Source organism: Rhizophagus irregularis, chromosome 26, assembly GCF_026210795.1.
Source record: "Rhizophagus irregularis chromosome 26, complete sequence".
Classification (NCBI taxonomy): Eukaryota; Fungi; Glomeromycota; class Glomeromycetes; order Glomerales; family Glomeraceae; genus Rhizophagus; species Rhizophagus irregularis.
In genome coordinates this window covers 2,977,643-3,004,919 of record NC_089454.1, presented here as the reverse complement: position 1 = coordinate 3,004,919, position 27,277 = coordinate 2,977,643, and the positions used below count along the sequence as shown (strand labels likewise).

Here is a 27,277-nt window from a genome sequence, read left to right as displayed (position 1 = left end):
TAAACGCTTATAAAGGAATGCAAAGTAACTGCATGAAGAAATGAGGATAGAGGAGGATTAAATAGATCTTCTGGTAAACAAAACTGATAGTAAGATTGGAAGCATATTTCGTTGAGAAATATGAGAAGCCGAAGGGGAGTGAGTTTATTACTGAGAATAAGATTAATATCCATAATTCATTATCCGTCGAGACAACAGTTCAGAGAACGTTAGATTAATCAGGTGATCGTTGATCATGAGGGATCATCTTTAAAATAATAAATATAGATAGGCATTAGTTTTTATATTAGATAATGTATTTTATAAATAAATTTTACAATTAAACTTACAATAACAATTTATATTAACTATACCTGTTAATAAATTAATATTAAAATTAATGTTATAGTGGCTATTGTACGTTGCCCCTACAAGACCAATAACGAGTATCTTATAATGGTTTAGAAAATTTTAGGTTGTTAGCGAAGTAGTTAATATATGCCATATGTTAGATATTTTTAGTTTGGAATTTTTACATGTATATAGACCTGTAATGAGGAGCATTCAGCAAGGATCGAATGATAAGAATTTAATCAATAAAATGTTTATTCTTTAATATACACCTTAATTTTAAGTTTAGTTTTATATGGTTAATCTGCTTTCCTTTATTTGTGTCTGATTGTATGCGCTAGTGTGAAGCGATACTCTATTCACATCTGATTGGATCTTTAAAATTATCCTTCTGCTTTATTATAAATAAACATTTTTTAATGTCAGTATAGCTTATTTTTAAGCAATAAGAACTGACATATAACAATATCATAAATATTATCTCGTCAATTCTTGACATGAAATGATTTAAGTAATGAACTTTATTTACAGTCTGGGTAAAAACCTACAATTATTTTTTGTATTTTTGAAAAAAAAAGATAGACTACGAAATTTCATCAAGAATGTCATGAATTTTATCCTGAGACATTTTAAAAGACAATTCCAAAATGTTATATATAATGAAGTAATGGGTATAATCAATATAAATTTAAAGTTATTAATATAAACATTTTATTTAAGTAGTAGAAGAAAAAAAAATGCTAGCTATCAATAATAAAATTTAAAAGCTATGTAAAATCAGTAAAGAATCAATGTAACTATTTCAAAAATGAAATCAGTATATATACACATGTATATATCAGGTTAAATGTCGTAAAAAGACTACACCAGCTTGTTCATAGGATTTTTGCAAGTGCGATTTGTTGGTTACATGATAAAAAGGGAATCATACACGGGGATCTTGTAAGTATTCATAGCATTTAATAAATTATCTAATCACTAGCCATTATAATGCGTAACTAACGCCTTCTTTTATATCATCCTAATAATGTTTTAATACACAAAGATACAGTAAAGTTATCAGATTTCGATCGTTCATGTCTAAAAGGGTCAGGTTGTTATAATTCTCAAGTATGGGGTGTAATACCTTATGTGGATCCAAAGTTGCTCGATCAAAGAATCCCATGTAAGCTAAACGAGAAATCTGATATATATTGTTTGGGATTTTTATTCGGAAGTTAACTAGCTGCAAGTCATATAGCGTAGTTTATTTTTTATTAATACTTGCTCTATAGAATGCTTGAAGAGATTCCTTTTGGGAATGTGTAGAATAAGTTCGGGACTTAGCCCATGATTTATATTATTCCAAAAATACAGTAATACGTTAAGGGGAAATCGTTATTTAGTATGAGAATAGTCGGGAAGCTCCGTAAATTTCTCGTAGTGCGTTTGTATCGACAATAATAAATTATTAGAATATTTATCAATATCCCGAGAGACGATATGTGAGCTTGATATTCTGTAAAAAATAATAGTTACGTATTTACCCTTTCCCTGGATCATTTGCCAATCCCTGCATCTAATAAGTTAGCGACTCTAATTTTCGGTTAACGTTTGCCGATGAGATAAATCTTTGTCTAAAAGATAAATGATGGCAAATTGACATTTTCGGAATGACCAAGGACAGAATAGACTCGTTTATTTCTCGATGATGGCATGCCTCATTAAAAATAGAGTACTGAACATTCGGAAGATATTTTTACCGGATCTTTGCTAAGAAAATTTCAGGGAAAACTATTCTCCCATTACGGAAAAAATGTACTTCCCACTATTCCAACAATAAACAAATGATGAGCTGATGACACCATATTGATTTTCACAAACATAATTGAGTTAGTTTTGCGTAAATCATCATACCTAAGTTCCCCACAAAAAAATTTATCACGTCCCTAATTCATTTTTTAATTTGTCATCTACTGTGTGATCCAAGGTTGGCTTTACTCAATATCTAACAAAAACCTGTGATTTGTATGTTTCGAGTATTTCTATCTACAACAGTTGTACTATCTTCTATATCTGATGTAATCTATTTGTAAACCTCCGATTAAGGGTCGAAATATTTTTTCTTTCTTCGTGAGTGTCTTCGAAATAAAGATGCTCCAGCGCCGTGACTACACTAATATTCCATAACTAATGTCCCCACTCCTGGTGAGTGCTTTCGGGCATAAATTAATCCATTAGTATTACTTATATGCCATATGCCCACGAATCTAGAATAGATAATTCTTGTATAACCTCTTTCAAAAAACAGATTCCTTCTTTTTATTCGCCTTCCCGAGTATTTTGGTGGAGCTTCTTTAGAAATTTTCTCTGTTCCTTCTTGGACATTACTCTTGGTTGTCGAAAGTCTCGTATGCGAGTATTAGTTTTATTAGGTACGTTACTCTGTGTTTGAGCTATCCGGTGATGCACCAACAGTTCCATTAGGACTCTTTTCCTGTTAGTCCATGGATATAGAATTTGACGTATCCACAATAGAAGTCGTAGTCTGAACATGAATAATGGATTGATATTTCGATTGATCATCTACCAAATCCATATTTTGCGTGTATTCCAAATTAACTCCCACTAAAGCTTCGCTACTTTTCTGTGATAAGATTGTCACTAAGTTATAGTTTTCCGATGCAAATGCGGACTCCTCTTTAGTGATCTTAATAGATACAAGACAGATAGGACACGTAGGGAATATATTTCTTCACGCAAAATGAAGTTTTCGAGACAAAGTCCACGTGAAATATGCCCACATGCTAACACAGTAAAAGATTTGAAAGGAAGTATCAAAATATCTTGGATGTCGTTATCCTCTGTATATTTAAGAATAATGTATGCAAAATTTTGAATTTCAGTAATAAAGGTTTCGTTAGTTGACATAGATATGGTGAAAATTTCGCACTTTGATGATGATCATTCCCTATCGACGTTCTGACAAAGACATTTTGATTTGTTTTTTACATTAAGGGATATTCCGCAGTTAAAGAGAATTTCCACGGTAGTTACAAATAAATGAATAATAAGTAGATCATGTAAATCATAAACATTTCCCAATAACCTATCATGCAAATTTTATTTACTTGATTTAGATCTATCCTCGAGGCAAGATTGTGATTCGTAACTATACGTAGAACATTTAGAAAGAATAGGGGACATTCTTCGAACTTCTGCTCAACCGGTAAACCACCGTAGGTGCGCCCGTTTATCAAAAAAATATATTAGTATGGTCGATGTGCTCTTAAGAAATGGCCAAATCTATAAATTGTGTTGACAGTTCGCACGAATTAACACTTTTGTATGACTTGACCGTGTCTTCTTTTCAGTTGTAACATTCAATGGATACCTTTTATTACAATAACTTTTTTTGTAGACCAACAGTGTAATTATTATAAACAAAGATTCAATTATCGAATTGAGTTATTAAAACGTGTTAATACTGCTGAGAGCCACATTTAAATACTATCACTTGTCATATGTCATCGAAATTTCTTTACAAATTTTGCAATAAATAATCTAACTCTAGATTGATTATTTGAATAGCAATCTGAAAATCAAACATTCGCCAGGCGATAATTAAATTGTTATGCAAGAGTTGTCGGATATGAAATTGATTATAACGATCGTCAGTCCAGCTTTTGTTCTATCTATTAATCAAAATATATCAATTTTTAATGTCCTCAAGATCTAGCACATCAACTTGTTATTGTCGTTGGACATGATAACTTCGAAAAGAAAAAAATCATCATCTATCTATGAAATAATATGGACATGCGTAGTGATTTAGTAGACATTGGGAACAATGGTTAACGTAGAAGCAACGTGGTCAATATGGATAATAAGATTTCATGTCGATCGATATTACATGCAGCAATACCTTTGGCAAAAGAGAAACACCTTTTGGAAATGATCAACAATATTACGCCATCATAAATTACTTCCTGTGCGGAATATTATTATAGCGGCGTGATCGGAAGCCTCGCTTGTTTTTTATCTCATTGCTAATCTCAAGAATTCTTCCCATAGATTCGAAATCGTTTCATCTCTGGGAAGTTCTCTTGTGGGAAATAATCTACTACATAGTCTGTAAGAGTGGAAGTGATATAGATAGACGAAATTCTGTAAATATGGGTGGGATAATTTATTTCGTATAGGATAAGAATCTTGTAGTTAGTGAGAGAAACAAATTAGCTATAGATATTTTTTGTAAAAGAGAGAAAGCAAAGAAATAATATGATGCTGGGACTCGCATTAAATGGCCTAGAATTCGCACCTCTCTGGTAACATCATATGTTTCTCTTTATTTGTAGCATTTTTATAATGTAAAAAAAATTGTCATATTATGTATTGGGTGAATCCGATATTATAATAAGATATTAATGATGACTCAAATCTTATAATCATTTCTTATCAAGGTAATTGATATGCTGTATCAGTGACTTACGAAACGCGTTCTCATAATTATAATAATCAATGAAACTACTGATAAGCTCATTCTGATTTGAACGCGTTCTGATTAAACTGATTAAAAATCATATAAAACATATATAAATCTCCAAGAAATCATTTTATTTATTTTCATATTCTTATAAACAACGAAAAATAAAACATGAATTTTATAACATTTGCAAGAGACTATAGAGAAATATTTCCAAACGCCACACCGGAGGAAGTAAATATTGCCTTTAGAATTAGCGGTAAGTTGACAGTTTGAACTCGGTATACCGATATTATACAAAATTACTATTAAAAACTCAATATACCACCAACAAAATTACGAGGACATACTGTATATAAAATTCCTAACATACCGCTATATAGAAGTTTGAGTGTATTCTAACTAACTTTGCCTTTTTTTGGTCTTCTAACCCAATTTAGATGAATATCAAGGTAAGCCTTTGCATCGTAATGATCCGTCAACATAAATGTGATGATAACCAATTTTGTGTTTCTAGAACTAGAACAAAGATTGTCAAAAGTAGAAACCCAACATGAACAAAATGACCAAAGATTGTCAAAGGTAGAAACCCAACTTAAGAAAGCTAATTCCGTGTTGATATCAGGGATAGATTCGGTGAATATGCAACAAATCAAAGATTCTTTAGGTCTTAGATTCAAGGTTGTTGATTGGACTCCCATACAAATGAATGTAACTGTTATGCAAGCATGTAAATTCACTTGGAGTAGTTTAGCAGAGGATGCACAATGTGAACGTTATCTAAAACATTTGGAAGACGTAATAAGTCTACCAAATAGTTTAGAATGGTACAACGCAAAAAAATCACAACAATTCCTCTCTCTCACTAATCAAACATGGCTCCCTTTTAACCTGAAAGGTACAACTGATATCGCAATCCTAAAAAAAGGTTATTCATCACGTTTCGGTCAGGAAGTGAATGGGTGTATAATGACTATAGAACTTAAAAAACCAAAATACATCGATTCCAACGCAAGGTTTCAAACACAAATACAACTTATTGCAGCAAATCATTGGTCCAATTATGATGTTATAGCAATCTTAACTGATTTAAACGACTCGTGGGAATTTTTTTGGGAAGATGAAAAAGATATATGTTCTTATAAACCGGATTCACTTGAAGTAGCACTCAAAATATTTCAGCAACTTGTAAACTCAGAAGTTAATTATATCGGCGAAGACAGCAATACGGTTGATAGACTTGATAATGACGGCCCACCCATGAAGAGAAGGAAAAAGTTAGATACTTTTAATGTGCAAACCAATGATATTGCAAACTTCAATGATTTTGCTGATATAATGCCCGACAAAGAATTAAAGTCAAAGTTAATTGAAAGGTACTTAAGAGAGGTATTTTTACCTTCAACACAATATGGACAGCTTGAGACGAGAACAGAAACATCATATTATGTTTGAATAGCATAAAATAGTATAGAACAATTAATGTGATGCTTATTTCTGATTAGTTTACTGAATTTTTAATTATATTCTTTATTTGCTATAGCAAAACTACATGTTACAGAATCATGTATTTATTTTATTTTCTGTATCAATAAAAAATTTGAAGCAAAAGACATACATTATATCAAGAATAATTTTTTTATAACGGCATGGAATGTGTATTGGAAAAATAAAAAGTTTATACGCCGGTTTCGTATACATAATAGTGTTTGCAGATATTAACTACAGATCTAAATTTTTTCTTGAATTATTCTGTAATGACGAAAAACTGGTTCACTCCACCTTCTTAACAGAAAAATGCCTTCGTCATGTGAAGAAATCGAATGACTATAGTGAGACATCAAAACTGTATTGTGTTACATGAAAATTGCACAATGAAGTTTCTGTCTGTTTCAGATCGATGAAAATTTTGTATAAATATCTGGATTGTTTACGCTGATAAAAATTTTTTCATTTTACGTCTTATTTGTATAAAAAATGACGATCGAGTGGCTCGTTATTTTTGCCTCCTCCCCTTCCTCCTTTTCTTCTCTCTTTCCTACTTCCTTTCTTTTCTTCCTTTCTCTATGGCCAACTAAGAGTATTTTTGCCATCGTATTTCGCCATAACGTGCTACCGATTGCACAATAAAATATCAAATCGATCAAATGGTTTAATCAAGGTGGATAATCATCATGGAAAAGGTATATGATTACATATCATGTTATGACTCAAAATGATTGTGCATCATCATATATATAATGCGTCCATAAAACTTTTTAACTTTTTTCAAACACTCTTTCCTCAATCCTTATTTTCTTATTTTACAGAAAAATGGCTAGAGCAGTACTAACACTTTTAAGTTTTCAATCAACATTTGCAACTATAATACTGTTCCTGATTCCAATGGTACATGTAAAGTTGGTGTTATAAAATTAGCAAAGAAGCTGTAATCCAAATATCCATGTTGATAATTTTGTGGATACTATAATACCTCCTGATTTGCTGATAATCAGAATTCGGTTCTATCTCGGATATACCGGCGACCTAATTCCAAATACATCTATAGCTAGTCAATCTCCGACTCGAGGTATTATTTCCACCAAGAATACTAGCCAATCAAGCAGAATGGTGGCACTCTACCGATCTAACAAGTTCAACAACCCAGAGTGCTGATCTTAGAGTAAATAGCAAATAGCAAGAACATTTTTTACATTCGATGGAATGAGAGATCATCAGTCTGGAAGATGTCACATGTTTTTCGATTTAAAATATAACATATTATATATATTATATCAACAATAGATATAACAATGAGAGTTTTAGAATCTAAGGAGAGAAATAAAACTGTAGAATATTTTTTAAGTTGTGTCTACAAAAAATCTGTAATTATTTTGTTATTTATTTACAATGTTGGACTACATCAACAATTTATTGCGTTACAATCATATTAATGATTCTCGTTTTGATTAACGTGAGAAGTCTGCGAACTCAGTTCACGTATTACTATGTCATCATATTCACCCCAGAGTATTATTTCTGTAAGATTTCTAGTATTAGTTAGACAAGGAAACGTTATCCAGTACACCAATAGTTTTTACGCCATGTAACTTAGCTTTCAATCACCATTTTTTACTATTCGTATACAATTAGGAACACATTCCTAAGACCCTCCATAATTTTCCTCGTTCCTCGAAAAATATGGAGAATTTTTTTTGTAGACATTTGTCTATTATTCAAATACGCAATTAATAATGTATGTGAATAGTAAAAAATCATTCACCATTATTAGGAACACATTTTCTAAAACCTTTGAGCGTGGTTGAGCGGTAAGACGCTCAGACCGAAGGTCTTATTTAGTTAGAGGTCTTAGGAGATCTCCTAATGGTTGAGTGGCAAGAGCGGTCATGTAGATGATTAATAGACAAGGTGTATAAAAAGAAACAGCTAGTTTACTAATGCATTGCATCATCGTACCATTGACCAGCTCTTCGGATTACAAAAATGAAAAGGAAATGGCTTTGCCATTGAGAACAGAATCTAAACCTTCCAAGGAAGTCCTTGAAACTAGTTTATAGCATACTAGTTAACATAGTGATGTTATCGAATCGACTTAATCTTATCAATATCAATACTTATTAACTTGGGATTCGTTGATCCATACATGCCCTCAGTATCTGCTACCAATTATTTCATTACCACAAAGCATTCAGTTGTAATACAGTATTTTCCTTCGATTACGTAATAAAACAAGAAGACTGTGACCACCAGGAGATTACATCTTAAAACTTCCACTTCGTACCCACCAGGTAATTTTATTAGATTGAAGTTCTTATGATAACAGTTGATTTATTTAGTTTTGTCATCATGATAAATTAGTTCTGTTTCCACTAAACAATCGTCACTTGTTCTGTTGATGATTTTTATCGATAATGATCATTTTTGTTCCTGTTCTCTGAGCGTGACTTTGCGCAGTTACACTCTTGTCACTATATTTGTGAAGCGAATCCATCTTCAAAATTTCTTCATTCCTCAGAAAATTGAGAAGAATATTTCGTATACAATTCGTCTATTAATCAATCACAGAAATTGATAATTAGGTTAATGAAAAATAAGCGGGGTCGAGAATACAGAAATACATATACTCTTCTTTCCAATCATTTCATCGGTAACATCAGAAATGATGCCTATCACTCCTCTTCATCTTCTCATCACGCCTCTTTATCTTCTCATCACTTCTTTTCATATCTCATCACTCCTCTTCATCTCCCATCACTCCTTTTTGTCTCCTATCACATCTTTTCATCTCCCATCATTCCTTTTCGTCCCCTATCACTCCTTTTCGTTCCCATCACTCCTCTTCATCTTCTCATCACTCCTTTTCATCTCCCATCACTCCTTTTCGTCTCCCATCACTCCTCTTCATCTACCATCATGCCATATTTCTCCTTTTTGTTTCCTATCACTTCTCACTACTCCTTTTTACTCCCTTTCATCTTCTATTACTTTCCATTACTTCATTGTTATTTCATTTTTTTATTATCATCATCTTGATCATTGTAATTTACTTATCATTTTATTTATTTCTATTGTTACTTTTATTTGTATCACTTCATTAAAAATACGGTAATAATTTTTTCTTTAAAATCGTAAATGTGTAACTTAAATTTTAATATTTGCAAATAAAATTTCATTAGATAAGATTATTTTGAATAAATATGTTTGCAAAAAAATCTTTTATTAAAATATCTTGCGATAAAATTTTAAGTTTATCTGATCAAAAATTAGCTAAGTTTAAAAATAAAAAAATCAGCGATCAGCCAATTAATAAATTTACTCTATATTGTACATCATGTGACATATTTGAGAATTGCCCAGGCCACATTTAACAATTCCTTAAATTTTTACTATTTTACTATTTTAACTTATAATAAACCGAAATCTGCCATTTCTTTATACTTAATTTACTCATCATAAATAGAAAAAAATCATTTGTTTATTCATTTTATTTAAGAAAAAGCTAGATTTAAAAAATTTCATTATTTATTTTTAACGAAGCTTATTTATCAACAATTTGTATATTTATAAATTGAAGTCATTTTTTTTTTTTACAATAACTTTCACTTAAAAGATCTTTTAAAAGCATGTCAAACTCCCCTATGAAAATGACCTCTTGTTTAAATATAAAATATCTTGTACAAGATTTTGTACAAGTATTGTACAATGCATTAAGAAGATTTTTGGTTGTTAGCAAAGAATCGTCATCAGAATCATCTAATGTCTAAGAGTACATCATTTTCATTATCATTTTCCTTTAGTATGTCAGCTTTGTTGCTCGAGATGACCGAGACGTCCATATTAGTAAAAGATCAAATCATTTTAGGTTCCGCCACATAAATACATAAACTTTGCCTTATACGTATAAATAATGAACGTTGCAGAAACTTTATCGTCAACACTGCGCCAAAATCACGTGATTCATCCATCTTGAACGTCATACGCTTTTTTAATTTACCGTAAAAATGATTTCACTGTACCTATTTTACTATTGTAAACATATAGTCAAAGCGTAGTAATTTATTTTTTACAACGTTGTAAACACTTTATTTACATATATATTTAATAAAGCAAACAATGTTATATATTAATACATGCGCTAGCTATCTATTAAATTATCCATTATTAAGTATTGATAATATAATTCTTTGTATAAAATGTATAAAAGTATCTGAACATAAAAATTATTTAATAAACATGTTTTGCTAAAGGTAATTTGAAAAAGTCCAAAAAAATGAAACTTTTCCTTAAAACGAAATAATCCCAAGAAAGAGAGCCTCCTACCGAAATTCTACACATTTAAGAACTCCAAAAAACAATCTGTCCAATAACAAGAAGTTTTGAAGGAGCTGAGATCCAACAAAATAAAACAAACATTAAGAATGTTTCTAATTAAAGAAAACAAAAAAAAGTAAGTTTTGCAAAGAAACTTACCGTCTCCAGTCTCCAGGTACCCAATCAAAGCCCTTCTATAACTACAAAAAAAAGTAAAAAATAAGGATGTTTCCATACTAAGAAAAAGGTAAATTTTGTTACGAAACTCATCATTTCAAGATTCCAATACCCTATTCCGCTATTTGAAACTTTACCTATAAAACAAGTAAAATAATTTTTCGTGATGAGGGAGCATTTTTAAGTTCTTGTATCTGCTCTTTTGTATCCAGAATTAAAGTTAAATTTTCATTTTGATTCATTATATGCCAATAGTAATACAATTTCTATCAAAAATAGTTCTCACTGAAGTCAAAAGGTTCAGACATCTGAAAGAGAAGTATTGAAACGTAAAACCTAAAAAAAGAAAAAGACATGACTGTTTAAAAAAAAAGAAAAAAGATGAAACGTTAGTTAAATGTTTCATTAAATAAAAATAAAAAAAATTTAATCCGAAAGAACTTAAAAAGGAGGTCGTCTAATAAGGTAGATCAATTACGATATCTATCACGAATAATAATTACAATAAAGGACGGTTTTTGTTTAAAATGGGAAAGTTTGGATTTAAAAGGGAAGAGTAAAGGTTAGGGTATGCCAAAATTTGAAAACTAATCTTTATGTTAATGTTAACGTTAACTATTTCGTGTCGAAACGAAATAAAATGAACCTAAGCCACTCACCACGCACCCACTTGATCAAAATAATTTATATGGTAATTTTTTTTTTTGCTGAAAAATGTGGGATAGAGAAATTTTACAAATTAACAAATTAACACTGGTCTTACCATTTTTGTAGAATAATACTTTACCGATTTTAATTTTTCTTATTTTGTTTCCTAGCTTTATTAGGCTGCAGATTCCGGTAAGCGGTCACAAGATTTTTCTCACGTCCTTTTTCTTGATTACTAATATCAATATTTTTTTTCGTATTGTATAAATTCATTACTGATACTGTTTTCACTTCGAGATTTAAAAATAAAAATAAATATAAATATTTTTTTCGTATTTCTTTAGCAGTATTCAACTACTAATTGTTTTTTTTTCTACAAATCAATCAACATACCAAAATAATCTGATCTGGGCTGATATTTATGACAAATTGGGCAAGTATGAAATATTTTTCCTTTTTTCCTCTAGTATTGATTACTAAATCAAATTTTTTAATTTTTTAGATCTGTAGATCACATAAATATGGCCTATGGGTGTACTGCGGAGATTGACGGGTCTTTTTTTTTCTTTTCACTTAAGTAAAGTAATGGTAATTGATTGCTAATTAGATTTTTTTCTTTTTTATTGTGTCTTTGTTCATTACATTATTATACTTGATTTTATTAAGTCAATACATTAAAAAAAAAAAATTTTTTTTATAAGAAATTTGCTTTTTCGTCAGACCGGCGCTGCGGTACTGCGGTTAATGCCAAATTTTGTATTTTATTTAATTTCTTTTACTAAAAAAATTTTCTTTTTCATCTTTCGGTCCAAATCAGCGTTACGGTACTATAGTAAGCGCCAAAATCTCATTTCGTAAATTAATTTTCTCATATTTTTTAGGTTAAGATCGGTTCGATTTTGTATCTTTTTTTTTTATTAATTTTTGTTTTTATTAAAAAATATTGTTAGGGCCAGGAGCTCACGGTCGTCACGGATTGGATAGCACTTTTACTCCTGCAGTACCATGGTATACTATGGTAAGCGCCAAATATCGTTTTTTCATTTCATAAATTTAATTCTTTTACTAATTTTTTTTTTTCTTTTTTTTAGGTCCAGATCGGGTTTAGTAGTGAGGTGCTGCGGTACTATGGTAAGCTTCAATGTCATAATTTTTTTTCATTTTGATTTTTTTTTCTATTTAATTTCATGTTTTCATCCCTATGTCACTAAGCACCAAAAAAATTTTTTCATTTTATAAATTTTTTTTATCTTTTGCTAATTATTTTTTTTTCTCATCTTTTTAGATCCAGATTAGGTTCGGTGAATTGCTGTACTATAACAGTAAGAATCAATTTTTGTATTCTTCTTTTTGTTTCATAGTTTTTTTTTTAGATATTTTACTAATTATCATTTTTTTTAAAGGAAAGCAGATAGTACTGCGGAACAAAGACGTCACCTGCAACCGCAGCTAGTTGGAAAGATTATAAAAAAAAACACATATGGAACAAATAATAGCAATGCTAATTTGTTCGATATCAAGTTCACTTCACGAAATTTAGATTAATAAAAATAACTAAATAACAGAGCATTTTAGCTTCGTTTTAAAACAACCTTGGTCACGTGACAACTTCGTTTTCGCTTCGCTTTTCGTTTTAATTGCACGAACTATAAAATTTGTAAAGCATTAAATTTTCTGATCAGTTATTTGATCTTGTGAATTTTATTTTGTAGTAATAGTATTTAATATATCAAAAGCGATGGTAAGCGCTGAGTGTTACCGAACTAATCATAGTGATTGAATTTCGTGAAAATAAATTGCAACGCGGACCTGGACAATATATGAGCAATATTGTTAGTTGCTTCTAGCTCGAAGTCAAGATTATAACCGACTAGTAACAGATTATTTCACACGTTGGCGACAACGACAAGACTTGAACCTGTGCGAGCAGAGGCTACAGAGCACATGTGATTTCAAGATTTGGGCCGAAGCGACTTGTCAGTCGTTAAGCCATTCTGTATTATTTAGAAAGGGTAATAATTTGGTCATTTGGTTGCTCTATTTCTTCCTTTTTGGCATATCTTTCTTTGATTTCTTCTACTTCTATGGTAGTTTCCGCTTCTTGTATTAAGGATGCGACAAATTTTGTCGTTTGGGGCTTTGTTGTTCGATTTCTGTCATGTTTTTGCTTATTGATAATTCATTTAATTACCTCTTCTTATTCTTCGTTCCATGTGACCCGAAGTTCCTTGGCCTCTTGGATCGTTTGTTTAATATAGCGGATTGTGAGAGAAGGAGGTTGAAGCCTCTATTTGTTCGTACGTTACATTTCCGGAGAGAAATCAATCCTCCTAGCTGCATCCCACTCTGTGATTGCTCAGCGAGTGGGAGTGGGGTTTGTCGGAGTACCTGAATTTGTTCTTGTCGTTCCCTTTCGTCCTCTTGTTTACTGGCGAGGATTTGTTTTGCGACTTTTTTGTCGCGCACTTGATCGAGAATCATTTCTTTTAATTCTTGGGCCTCAAAGACGTGGAAGGCGATGTTAATATAGCGATTTTCTTGCTTGCTTCTCTCACAGTTCGTTTTTCATTTTTATTAAGAAAATTTTGATCTATCTCGGCGCGTGTCATACGCCAATCTTCTTCGGTGTGCCATCGGAAGTATCAGTAATATGTGGTGGAGGTAATTTATCCGAGATGTTTAAAAATTCCGTAAAGAACATATATTTATTTTGCGATTTCTTACCCCAGGCTTGAATTTGTTGATTTTGAGCGACTGAAGTCGCTGTCACGGATGGTGTAACATAGGTTGGATTGAAATACTGTATTGTTGAGACATCTTTGATGCAAACTATTGCATTAACAGATGTAGAAGCATAAGGAAGAAAGCATTTTTGGTTAGTAAAGTCAATCTTATAATTATTTCTGACCAAATCTTCTAAACCCATGGTTAGTATATCTCCTTGATTATTCCGATTGTTAATTCGCTTTGTAAAGTTAAACCATCCCATTTTATGATTCCTCATTTCATCTTTTTTATGGGTATCTTCGCTTGTTTCATATTGAGAATTCTATCTATTTCTTTTCATCCTAAATTTCCAACTTTTTTCTGCTACTATTGATATGAATGTTTTATTTGATGGCGGGTTTACTTGTACTTCGAACTCATAATGTAGGTCGATTACCCTATTATTGAGAGCGACTTTTAATGTCGATCGCTTTTGATCCTATGACAGCTGAGCATTCTTTATTTACTATTCCGACCGATGATTCGTATGTATATAAAGATCATATTTCGACATATGTATGTTTTTAAGATATACATCTCGATTGATTATCGAAAATTATTTAAGTATTGATGAGGTTGGAGTGTATTCATTCCAAGTATTGTGTCAATTCCTATATCTGCAATTGTGTTATTTGTAAGTTTTCGATCCTAGTATTTTAAATAACCTATATACTGGTATTAAATGCTGCATTTTGTGGCATTTTTTGTTGTTGGAATTTTGATGCGATGAATTGTTGTTTTATGAAAAATTCTTTGCTCATTATTGTTTTTACCGCGCCAGAATCAACCATCGCTATTGTTATGGTTGGATTTTTACAACCTTCAAGATTTTGTGATGATAAATCCTCTGTGGGTGATATGCTCCTCCTTCGCACATCACTGTTATCCACCGTTGTGTCATTAGAAGCGATAGTTAAACAATTTTCTTTATATATAAAATTATTAAATATACATTGTCTAAATTATATGATAATGAAAAATATAAAAGTTGTTAAAGGATCTTGGGGCCGAAACTTCTCAATCACGACCTACTTGTCGCTGTTGTTGATCTTTGATGGCTTCTCTAGGTTCGTACCTTTTGACATTGGCATTTTTTAAATCGTTCGGGGTTGGCGATTAATATTTCGTCGCATTTGGCGATCTTGTGAATATCGAATCGTTGGCATAATGGCGGCGCATCTTAATATTCAACTTCTCCAAATTCTTCTAGAGCTTCATCCGCCTTCGATTAGCGGAATGCCTATATCACGACGTGTTCGGCATATTTATCACGACATGATGTCCTTATAAAACATAAAGAAGTTCTACTATTTAATCTGCTCACGATTCATTTTTAATTTTTGATCTCGCTCAGCGTTTCAATAACAATCCTCTATTTTGATTCCTAAGACTGGCAACAACTTCACGTTATCTAATGATTATCCTTTGTCTCAAGAACTTAGTGGTCTATTATACACTTATATCAGTAAAAAATCAACTCGTTCAAAACTTTTATTGTCCTTTGTCTAATACAATAATTTGGAAGTCGAGTCAAAAAATGGACCAAGGTATTACCAAGAAGAAAAAGAAATTATATTATCGCTTGAAAGATCAACTAGGATCATCTCGTTCTCAAATCTCAATTAAAATGTCAATCTGATGTCACAACTTCAATTTAATCCGTTTGAACCTCCAATCTCGTCTTAGAACCTTATAATTTTTTACTTTTATCTTATATCAATAATATATTAATTAGTATAGTATTTATTAACTTATCACTTACGTGATGATCGACATTCAATTTCAATCATTTTGAAAACGGCAATAATAACATGTACCAATCATGCATGATATTAAAAATGATTGTTCAAATTCTTGATATTATACTTGAAACATTAAAGGGGGATATTTATAAAGAAATATGATATAGATAATAAGAATCATTGTTAAGAATTTATGATAATTAGTAATCGATAATAATTATTAATTTTCACCCCATCAAATCCTTATCAAATAAAAACAAATTAATTAACCCATTTTTAAAAAAAAAATTGTTCAAAACAAAATCAAATTAATCAAACAATCATCACTGTCAAGCCAGTTAATATTGTTGCTTCTGGAGTAATATTAATCCTACAAAAATCAATACTTAAATCCAAATAGGAAGATGATTCCACAAATTTAATGAAATTTATTTACGTTTGACCTGGTACTACAATGAAGATTTAAATAATTTTATAAAATAAATCGACTACATTTTTAATACTTTTTGAATATTAATTTAATCGTTTAGTTAATATTTATTTTATAATATTTATTTTTCGACTTTATTACCAATAAATAAATAAAAATTTTTTAATTTTTACATAAAAATAAATAAATTTCTAAATTTTTGTTGAATTTGTTATAAATTATCTATGATGACTAATTCTGTAATTTGTTAAACTTTATTAATTTTTCCTCGTTATGTCGAAATAAGAATATTATTTAGTCATTATTTTCCCATTTTTTTTAATATGATTGAGGCTACTGGAATAACTCATGGAAAATTACTTTCCCATTTTTATTGTACGCTATCTCAATTTTACAAATATATTATTTATAATAACAATAAATATTGTGTTAAGATGATTAGCCAGAAATATTACGACTTTCATTATAAAATATTAGAAATTCATTGTGACAATGAATGTAGGACAAAATATTTAGTTTCAAAAGCATGTACAAATAAAGTTAAACTAAAAATATTATTCTAACCAAAATATTAATTTTGTACGATTGATTTACATGTATTTGGAATACGGTACGACTGATGTAATTAATGCATGAAATGTTATTTTAATAATAGATTTATACCAATCTTCAAATATTTTCTAAAAAAGGATATACTTGCCGATATATCCTGAATAATGATTTAAATTTCGAAACATCAAGGGAGAATATCAAAAAACGAAACAATATGATGCATAGGTAAGGAAATGATAAATTACATAACAAGAAAACAATTAAACTATGTGAAATTTAATTTTCTACGATGATAATAGATATTTTAAACGCCTAAATTTTGTTTGTTCGATTTTATTATAAATATAATTTGGTTTCGCCTTGCAAAATCTCATTAAAAAAAAAAGTTCAAAGAACAAAAAAAAAACCAATTAATCAAATTAATCAAAAAATCAAAAATATTAAATTCTCAAAATTCTTTCTCAATCAAAAATGAATCCAACAATTATTACCTCCAAACCAATTGTTATTGTTGCTTCCGAAGTAACAGAAAAACCTGGTAATCCTACAAACTCATGTTCTATAATGTAAATGGAAAAATTCTTCTCTGAGAACGGTACAAACGCCTTCGGTTATTACATGGAAAAACCTATGGAGATCAATTTTAGCCGAAAAATTATATTAATGATGCAGTTACTATTAGTCGAAAAAATGGCCTGGTGCTATTATTTTTATTAAATTTCTTTTAATAATTTGGATTGTATTTATTTTTGTAATTTAAAAATTTTATTTGTAATTTTGAATATCGCTTAATTTTTTATATCATATTTGTGTATATTTTATTTACTTCGTTTATTAAAAAAATAATAAAGTGAAAATTTTTTGATTTTATGTAAATTCACTAAACGCCAATAATAAATTATCTAAATGTCCTTCTACTGCGCTTCATTTTTCAAAAGCTCAAAACAAAAAAAAATGATGCATAATATTGTTATTACATAAATTTTTTAAAATAGCTGCAACTAGACATGTGATCATACTCTCCCGTAAATCCAAACTACTTTAATCATCATTGATTTGTCGTAATCACCATTGAGAATATTGTTTTTAAACAATTGTAAAAAAATCTATATTGTTGATTGTTGTACAACGGGAAAATATTAATCAGTTATCCCACTCCCGCTTCTAACAATAGATTTATTTGTCATCACTGCCGTTTCCGTAATCCTGGGGACTTGAGTTTTTTGTCAAATCCCATTTATCACATGTTAGTCACACTGCATTGTTTTTTTCACAGTCACATGCTGTGACGTCTGTATTTATTTTTTGAAACTTATTTTTAAAAGCGTGGCTGTTCGAAAAAACATCAACGGTAGAATATTAAAAATGAGCAATGCAATGCGTAAGAAAGTAGATAATGGTTATAAGAAATGGAAACACCAACCGGAGAATATTAATGCAATGCATAGGAAAAGTGATAATGGCGAAGAATAAATTATGTAAGATAGAGAATGATGAAAACATTAACTGGAGAACATTAAAAATGAACAATGAATGCGCAAAAAAGGGATAATGGCTAAAAATAGATTACATAAATATAATAAAAAATGAAAATATCAACAAGAGAACATTAATTTTCTTCTTAAAACGTCTTCGTTTTTTGGATTCAGCGGTTAGTGTTTACATTTTGGAACATTGATTTGTAGGATTGAGAGGTTTTTCCGTTACTTCGGAAGTAATAATAACGACTGTTTATAAATAATGGTTGTTGGATTCATTTTAATTAGATGAGGAAGATTTTTGAGAATTGATTTTTTTTTATTTGTTTGATTTTTTGATTTGTTTTATTTTTTTTTTGTTACTTGGTAAGAAAATTAACGAGGCTAAATCAAGTTATATTCATAATAAATAGCAACAAGCAAAGTTTTTGCGTTAAAATTTACATTGGGATATTTTTCTATTTTTCTATGATTATCTCCTTTATACCCCTTAGTGTTTCAGGTATGATATAAGAAGTTGCTTTTGTTATTATATTTTTTTATATGGAAAGTCGTACATAGTCGTACTACGGTGGCGCCATATGCAAATATGTCGACATTGCATCAGTACCACGCATATTTTTGTTCTTAATAATAAGAAAAATAATAATAATTGCGTAACTTTATCTTTATTTTTATCATTAAAAGATTTTTTTTTTAAGGAGCTTTCGTGGATCATTCATTGGTTGAGCTGATTGTAAGAATCGGTTATTTTATTAACCTTTGAAATAGATTTTTTTTTTAATCATTGACAACAAAATAAAAACGTCATGAAAATAAAATAATATCGTAATTAAGCACACATATTCTTTGCCTCCTGTCCAAATAAGTTCGGTCGTTAGGACAACTGACCGGAAGGGTGTAGTTCGTGGGTCGCAACAATTTTAATTAACCCGCCCTAATCTTCTAATACAAAAACAAGAACACAATAAATAAAATGACCGTTAAAATATAAGTTTGGTAAGACATATCGATATTTTCTTTTTTAAAAAATGGAAATAAATAAGAGTGAGTGTAATATATTTTGATTCATTTTAAAATGGGATCTTTCATCTTGTTATAGCGATCTAATTACGGCAGCGAGAATTTTATATAAGTTATCACGGATAATTTATTGTAATAAGTTTTAATAAAACATTTGAAATACTTTTGTTATATAGAATTAGGTAATTTTCATTTTATTTTTTAATCGAAAAGTAAAAATATATACAATTTTCATTTAATTTGTTTAATCGAAAAGTAAAAATAAATATATACAATATTGAAAATTTTAATTTACAAAGACAAATTTACAAATTTAATTTTTTAATAAATAAATTATAAGAATAAAACGTAATCGATTTTTTTTATAATAGAGTTCCAGCCGTTCGTTAAAAAATCTTCATAATAGCACCAGGCTAATTGTAAAGATAGGCGGACGATCGGTTATTTCACTTCTCAAAGCCATCCTCCATTTTTCTTTGGATTTATAGCAGGTAGTAATAATAGTATTTACATTATAGAACATGAGTTTGTAGGATTTCCAGGTTTTTCTGTTAATTCGGAGGTAACAATGATAACTGGTTTAGAGGTGATAATTGTTGGATTCATTGTGATTAGATTTTTTTTTTTATTTGAGAAGGATTTTTGAAGATTTTTGAGAATTAATTTGTTTGATTTGTTTGATTAATTTTTTATTCTGAGTTTTTTTTGATGAGGAAATTTAACAAGGAGAAACCTCGGTATATTTATAATAAATCAAACAAACGAATTTTATGCGCCAAAAGTTTTAATATTATTATCATTGTTTTCTTATTATGTGTGGGATATCCCTCAATTATCTCCTTTTCTATGCATTATCTCCCTTTACCCCTAATGTTTCAAGTATAATAATATAAATCATTTTAAAAGTTTATTCCGCTATTGTATTGTATATAGCAATGATATGCACTATTCAAAATTGAGCATACGCCCGTATCACAATACGCCGATACTGCTGCAGTATGCTGTATCTAATATTAATACCTTAGATATTATTCGTTGTGTTAGATACCACACACTTCTAATGTTCTAAAAAAAAAATTCTAATTTTAAAAATGGTTTAAAAAAAAAAAAATTTTTTTGCGTGACATTATTATTATTGTACGTACCAAAAACATTTGAATTCTCTAAAATTAATGATCTTAAAATCTTAGCATATTCTGAATAAGATATATTTCAAAAAGAAGCATTTTTCAATGAGAATAACTCTCTCTGTACCAGAACTCCGAAAATATAAACATAGAGGTTAGGTTCAGGAGTAGTCCGTTATACGCATTTCTTCAGGGCCGGAATTAGTAATATAATGTCAGCCAGTATCTAAAAGGGTAAAAAAATTTTGACCCAAGATCTACATGATGATTTCTACGAAGACTTAGACGGTTAGACCTGACTTTTTTTAATGTATATTTTGTGGTCTTCTGTACTTGACTAGCACAGTGGGAAGAACGCTTTCGACATTGGGTAATCGATCATGATGGAGCGGATTTTTAGTTATTTTATTGAGATTTTTCTTAATCGTTCGTAATGACAAAGTAAAATAAATAAATTTTTTTTACGTTGGAAGAAAAAAGAAGGAATATCAAATGATTACTGTATAATTATGTTTTGTAATAACATATTCAACACATATTTTAAACCAATTTTAATACTATATGGATAAGAGGTTAAAAATATCGGCCAGAGGGCGACGTTCCATGTTCAATCATTAGATAAATAAAAAGGTAAATTTGATTTTTAGTTAATGTCCACATCCAATGGTCCGCGTAGTAAGGATAAATAAAATGATCTTAAAAAATCATTAAATCAGTTAGTCTGATCTCTTCAAATTAAAAGAGTCATCTTTCATTATGTTATTATATAACGATAAAATGGTGAAAAAAAATCTTTTTGGGACAGTAAGTGCATTTAATGCATAAATTTATAAGTTTAATAGATCATTTAAAATACTTCATTATATAAAATTAGAAAATTTTCATTTTATTTTTTTCAATTGAAAGGTAAAATAAATATACAAATATACAAATATACAAATGATACTAAATTAAAAAGCTTTTTATTTACAAAAGTACTATTTTTTTAATAAAAAAAATGTAAACCGGTAAAATCTTCATGATCAGCACCAGGCTAATTGTAAGATAAGTTGATTTCTTCGGACGATCGGTCGTTTCACTTCTTAGAGCCATCCTCAATTTTTATTTGGATTTATAGCAGATGGTAATAGTAGTAGTATTCACATTATAGAACATGAATTTGTGGGATTACCAGGTTTTTCCGTTAGTTCGGAAGTAACAATGATAACTGGTTTAGAAGTGATGATAGTTGTTGGATTCATTGTGATTAGATTTGTTTTTATTTGAGAAAGATTTTTGTGAATTTTTTTTTGTTTGATATATATATTTTTTTTTGTTCTTTGGATTTTTCTTTTTTATTATTTGATGAGGAAATTTTACAAGGCGAAATCTCAGTATATTTATAATAGATCAAAACAAACGAATTTTATGCTCTAAAAGTTTAATATTATCTTCATTGTAATATTATTATTATTGTTTTCTTATTATGTATGGGACATTCCTCTATTATCTCCTTTCCTATGCGTTATCCCCTAATGTTTCAAGTATAACATTAAGCCATTCTTAGAATTTGTTTTTTTAGTGATGTCACATGGTCATACCTGTGTCACAATAACATGTTTGTTGTTAGTTACTACACAGTAATATTTGTTCTAAAAAAAAAATCAAAATCAATTCCCAATTTGTAAAACAAAAGAACTATTGGATCATTGGTTAGTTGCTGCGGCACTATATTTGGACATCACAGAGAAATATTAATCAGCAAATATAGTTAATTATAGTACATTTTTTTTTTAGAAATATATTTTTATTTCTTGAATAAACACCAGAATTTATCGTAATATAAATTATTTTTATTTTATTATCGCGTCGTTTAAATCGTTAAGAGGATTTTAATCTTCATAATAGAAATATAGACCAATTGTCATCTAAAGGTTATTAGTAATTTTACTTCTTAAAGTTATTCTCCGTTTTTTTTTATTAAAAGTCATTATAAAACATTGATTTGTAGGGCTGAGAGGTTTTTTAATTTTTTTTTTGTTCTTTGAACTTTTCTTTTGTGTCATTGATAAGAAAATTAACAAGAACAATATCAAAGTATATTATAATAAATGGTAATAAACAATAAAATTTCATTTTATTATCATTATATTTAAAATTTATATTATTTTCTTATTATGTAATATGTTATTTACGCATTACCTCCTTTATATCCCTATACTCCTTTATGTTTCAAAGTCAAATTATTGTATGTGACAATGACGTACATAATCCGGTGATGCCATAGTATGCAAGTACATTGACACCGCATCTAGGTATCATATGTTGTTGAATATTATACGTCACACAGAAGTTACACTTGTCCTAAAAAGAAAATGATTGCGTAACTACTGTATTAAAATTTCTTTAGGACGGCTTTTTTTTTCTCTATCGGATCATTGGTTGGTTGTATTATATTTTTTTTTAAAAAACAGATTGTTTTACTGGATTGTGAAATAATTATATTTTTCCTATCGTTCGATAGAAATCAAACAAAATAATGACATTATGAAAATAAAATTTTTTCACGTTAAGGAATTAATAAGTAATATATCTTTATCTTCAGTTATTGCAATTAGGATATACTAGTATTACATGTTTCTATATACTGAAAGATCCATTAATTTAATAATTTAGGGATCTAAAAAGTTTGAATATAAAATTAGAACAATTATTTCCACAAATGAATAAATATTATGGGAACATTTATCTTCTACGCTTTCTTATTCACCACATTTTTTCCTAATGGAACGATTAAATTCAGATAATTAGGAGCACCAATGAACAATTTATATTAGTTATAAAGAATAATTTATAACAACTGAAGTTCAATAAACATTTAAAATAGTTTTTATATAAAATTTACTAAATACTTTACATTTTATTTTTTTTTTTAAATCGAAGATTAAAAATATATATACAAATATTAAAAATAAAAAAAAATAACTATTATTTACAATGTAATTAATGTACTTTTGAATTAACTATAATAAATAAATTGATTTTATAGGACTGTTGAGTTCGTTATTTGTAAATCTTCATTGTCGTAGCACCAGGCTAACCAATCGAAGATAGACCAATTTCATCGAAAGACCGGTTTACTTCTTTCTTAAAACGTCCTCCGCCGTTATTTTTTTTAGATTAGCGGATAGTGTTTACATTATAGAACATGAGTTTGTAGGATTACCAGGTTTTTCGGTTACTTCGGAAGTAATAATGATAACTGGTTTAGAGGTAATAATTGTTGGATTCATTGTGATTAGATTTTTTTTTATTGAAAAAGATTTCTGAATTAATTTGTTTGATTTGTTTGATTAGTTTTTTATTCTTTGAGTTTTTTTTTTGATGAGGAAATTTTACAAGGTGAAATCACGGTATATTTATAATAAATTAAAACAGCCGAATTTTATGCGCCAAAAGTTTAATATTATTATCATTGTTTTATTATTATGTATGGGATATATTCTTCTATTATCTCCTTTTCTATGCATGCATTATCTCCCTTTATCCCCTAATGTTTCAAGTAATAATAATATAAATCATTTCGGGATTTATCATACTATTGTATTGTATCAAACAATAACATGCACTATTAAATATCCGTATCACAATACGCCGATGCTGCAGTTACGTTGCATCTAATACTAAATAAAAATAGTATATGTTGTGTTAGATATCACACACTTTAATGTTTTTAAAAAAAAAAATTCTAATTTAAAAAATGTTTTACAAAAAAAATTTTGCGATGACATTATTATTGTTGTACTGTACGTATTTTTAAGTTATCTGAATTCTCTAAAATCAATGTTCTTAAAATCTTAGCATATTTTGAATAGGATATATTTCAAAAAGAAGCATTTTTCAATGAGGATAAACTCTCTCTATATCAGAATTCCGAAAATATATATATATAGAGGTTAGGTTCAGTAGTCCGTTTTACGCATTTCTTCAGGGCTGGAATTAAGTTAATGTCAGCCAGTATTCTAAAAGGGTAAAAAATTTTTGACCAGAATTAAGACAAGATCTACATGATTATTTCTACGCAGACTTAGACCTGGCTTTTTTAATGTATATTTCGGGATCTTCTGTACTTGACTAGCACAGTGGGAAGAACGCTTTCGACATTGGGTAATCGATCATGATGGAGCGGATTTTTAGAGTTATTTTATTGAGATTTTTCTTAATCGTTCGTAATAAAGTAAAATAACGTGATGAAAATAAATTTTTTTCACGTTGGAAGAAAAAAGAAGTAAGGAATATCAAATAATTATCGCATAATTATATATGTTTTATAATAACGCACATATTTTAAACAAATTTTAATATGGAAAAGAGGTTAAAAATATCGGTCAGAGGCAAGTTCAGTCATTAATTGGTGATGGTCCGCATAGTAATTAGTAAGATAAATAGAATAATCCTTAAAATCATTAAATCAGTCAGTCTGGTCTCTTCAAATTAAAAGAGTCATCTTTCATTATGTACTTATTATATAGCGATAAAATGGTGAAAAAAATCTTTTTGGGACAGTAAGTGCATTTAATGTATAAATTTATAAGCGTTTAATATATCATTCATTATATAAAATTAGAAAATTTTTATTTTATTTTTTCAATTGAAAGGTAAAAAAAAATATACAAATATACAAATATACAAATGACTAAAAAATTACTAAATTAAAAAGTTTTTTATTTACAAAAGTAATATTTTTTTAATAAAAAAAAATTAAACCGGTAGTCCGTTATTAAGAGGATTTTAAATCTTTATGATCAGCACCAGGCTAATTGTAAGATGAGTTAATTTCTTCGGTTTCACTTCTTTCCTCGATTTTTCTTTGGATTTATAGCAGATGGTAATAATAGTATTCACATTATAGAACATGAATTTGTAGGATTACCAGGTTTTTCCGTTACTTCGGAAGTAACAATGATGACTGGTTTGGAAGTGATGATAGTTGTTGGATTCATTGTGAAAAGATTTGTTTTTTATTTGAGAATGATTTTTGTGAATTTTTTTTTATTTAATATATTTTTTTTTTGTTCTTTGGATTTTTCTTTTTATTATTTGATGAGAAAATTTTACAAGGCGAAATATCAGTATATTTATAATAGATCAAAACAAACGAATTTTATGCTCTAAAAGTTTAATATTATCTTCATTGTAATATTATTATTATTGTTTTCTTATTATGTATGGGACATTCCTCTATTATCTCCTTTCCTATGCGTTATCCCCTAATTGTTTCAAGTATAACATTAAGCCATTCTTGGAATTTGTTTTTTTAGTGATGTCACATGGTTATGCCTGTATCACAATAATATGTTTGTTGTGTTAGTTACTACACAGTAATATTTGTTCTAAAAAAAAATCAAAATCAATTCCCAATTTGTAAAACAAAAGAACTATGGATCATTAACTAGTTGCTGCGGCACTATATTTGGACATCACAGAGAAATATTAATCAGCAAATATAGTTAATTATAGTACATTTTTTTTTAGAAATATATTTTTATTTCTTGAATAAACACCAGAATTTATCGTAATATAAATTATTTTTATTTTATTATCGCGTCGTTTAAATCGTTAAGAGGATTTTAATCTTCATAGAAAAATAGACCAATTGTCATCTAAAGGTTATTAGTAATTTTACTTCTTAAAGTTATTCTACGTTTTTTTTTATTAAAAGTCATTATAAAACATTGATTTGTAGGGCTGAGAGGTTTTTTAATTTTTTTTTTTTGTTCTTTGAACTTTTCTTTTGTGTCATTGATGAGAAAATTAACAAGAACAATATCAAAGTATATTATAATAAATGGTAATAAACAATAAAATTTCATTTTATTATCATTATATTCAAATTTTACATTATTTTCTTATTATGTAATATGTTATTTACGCATTACCTCCTTTATATCCCTATACTCCTTTATGTTTCAAAGTCAAATTATTGTATGTGATAATGCCGTACATAACCCGTTGATGCCATAGTATGCAAGTACATTGAGTCATATGTTGAATACTTGAATATTATAAAAGTTACACTTGTTTAAAAAAAAATGATTTTGCGTAACTACTGTATTAAAATTTCTTAAGGATGGCTTATTTTTTCTCTAGCGGATCATTGGTTGTTTGTATTATATTTTTTTTTAAAAAAGATTGTTTTACTAGATTGTGAAATAGTTATATTATTCCTATCGTTCGATCGGAATTGAACAAAATAATGACATTATGAAAATAAAATTTTTTCACGTTAAGGAACTAATAAGTAAAATATCTTTATCTTATTGCAATTAGGATATAGTATTACTACATGATTCTATATACTGAAGGATCCATTAATTTAATAATTTATGGATCTAAAAGTTTGAATATAAAATTAGAACAATTATTTCCACAAATGAATAAATATTATGGGAACATTTATCTTCTACGCTTCCTTATTCACCACATTTTTTCCTAATGGAACGATTAAATTCAGATAATTAGGAGCGCCAATGAACAATTAATATTAGTTATAAAGAATAATTTATAACAAGTTCAATAACATTTGAAATAGTTTTTATATAAAATTGATTAAATACTTTTCATTTTATTTTTTTTTTTAATCGAAGATTAAAAATAGATATATACAAATATTAAAAATAAAAAAATAACTATTATTTACAATGTAATTAATGTACTTTTGAATTAACTATAATATATAAATTGATTTT

At 28.7% G+C, this 27,277-nt stretch overlaps 3 protein-coding genes across 3 annotated transcripts; 1 reads left to right on the top strand and 2 right to left on the bottom strand.

Annotated features, from left to right (window-relative positions):
- Positions 1–4,966: 4,966 nt before the first annotated feature.
- OCT59_017822 (uncharacterized protein) lies at positions 4,967–6,250 on the top strand (the record flags this gene model as incomplete). The annotated part of the gene is made up of 3 exons (XM_066137742.1): positions 4,967–5,054; positions 5,236–5,247; positions 5,313–6,250. 3 exons carry the CDS (start codon positions 4,967–4,969, stop codon positions 6,248–6,250), a joined length of 1,038 nt encoding a protein of 345 aa, XP_066004290.1.
- Positions 6,251–14,036: 7,786 nt separating this feature from the next.
- OCT59_017821 (uncharacterized protein) lies at positions 14,037–14,435 on the bottom strand (the record flags this gene model as incomplete). Its single annotated transcript, XM_025327868.2, has 1 exon — positions 14,037–14,435. One exon carries the CDS (start codon positions 14,433–14,435, stop codon positions 14,037–14,039), a length of 399 nt encoding a protein of 132 aa, XP_025169188.2.
- A 427-nt stretch (positions 14,436–14,862) lies between these two features.
- OCT59_017820 (uncharacterized protein) lies at positions 14,863–15,288 on the bottom strand (the record flags this gene model as incomplete). The annotated part of the gene is made up of 2 exons (XM_066137741.1): positions 14,863–15,154; positions 15,230–15,288. 2 exons carry the CDS (start codon positions 15,286–15,288, stop codon positions 14,863–14,865), a joined length of 351 nt encoding a protein of 116 aa, XP_066004289.1.
- Between the last annotated feature and the right edge of the window lie 11,989 nt (positions 15,289–27,277).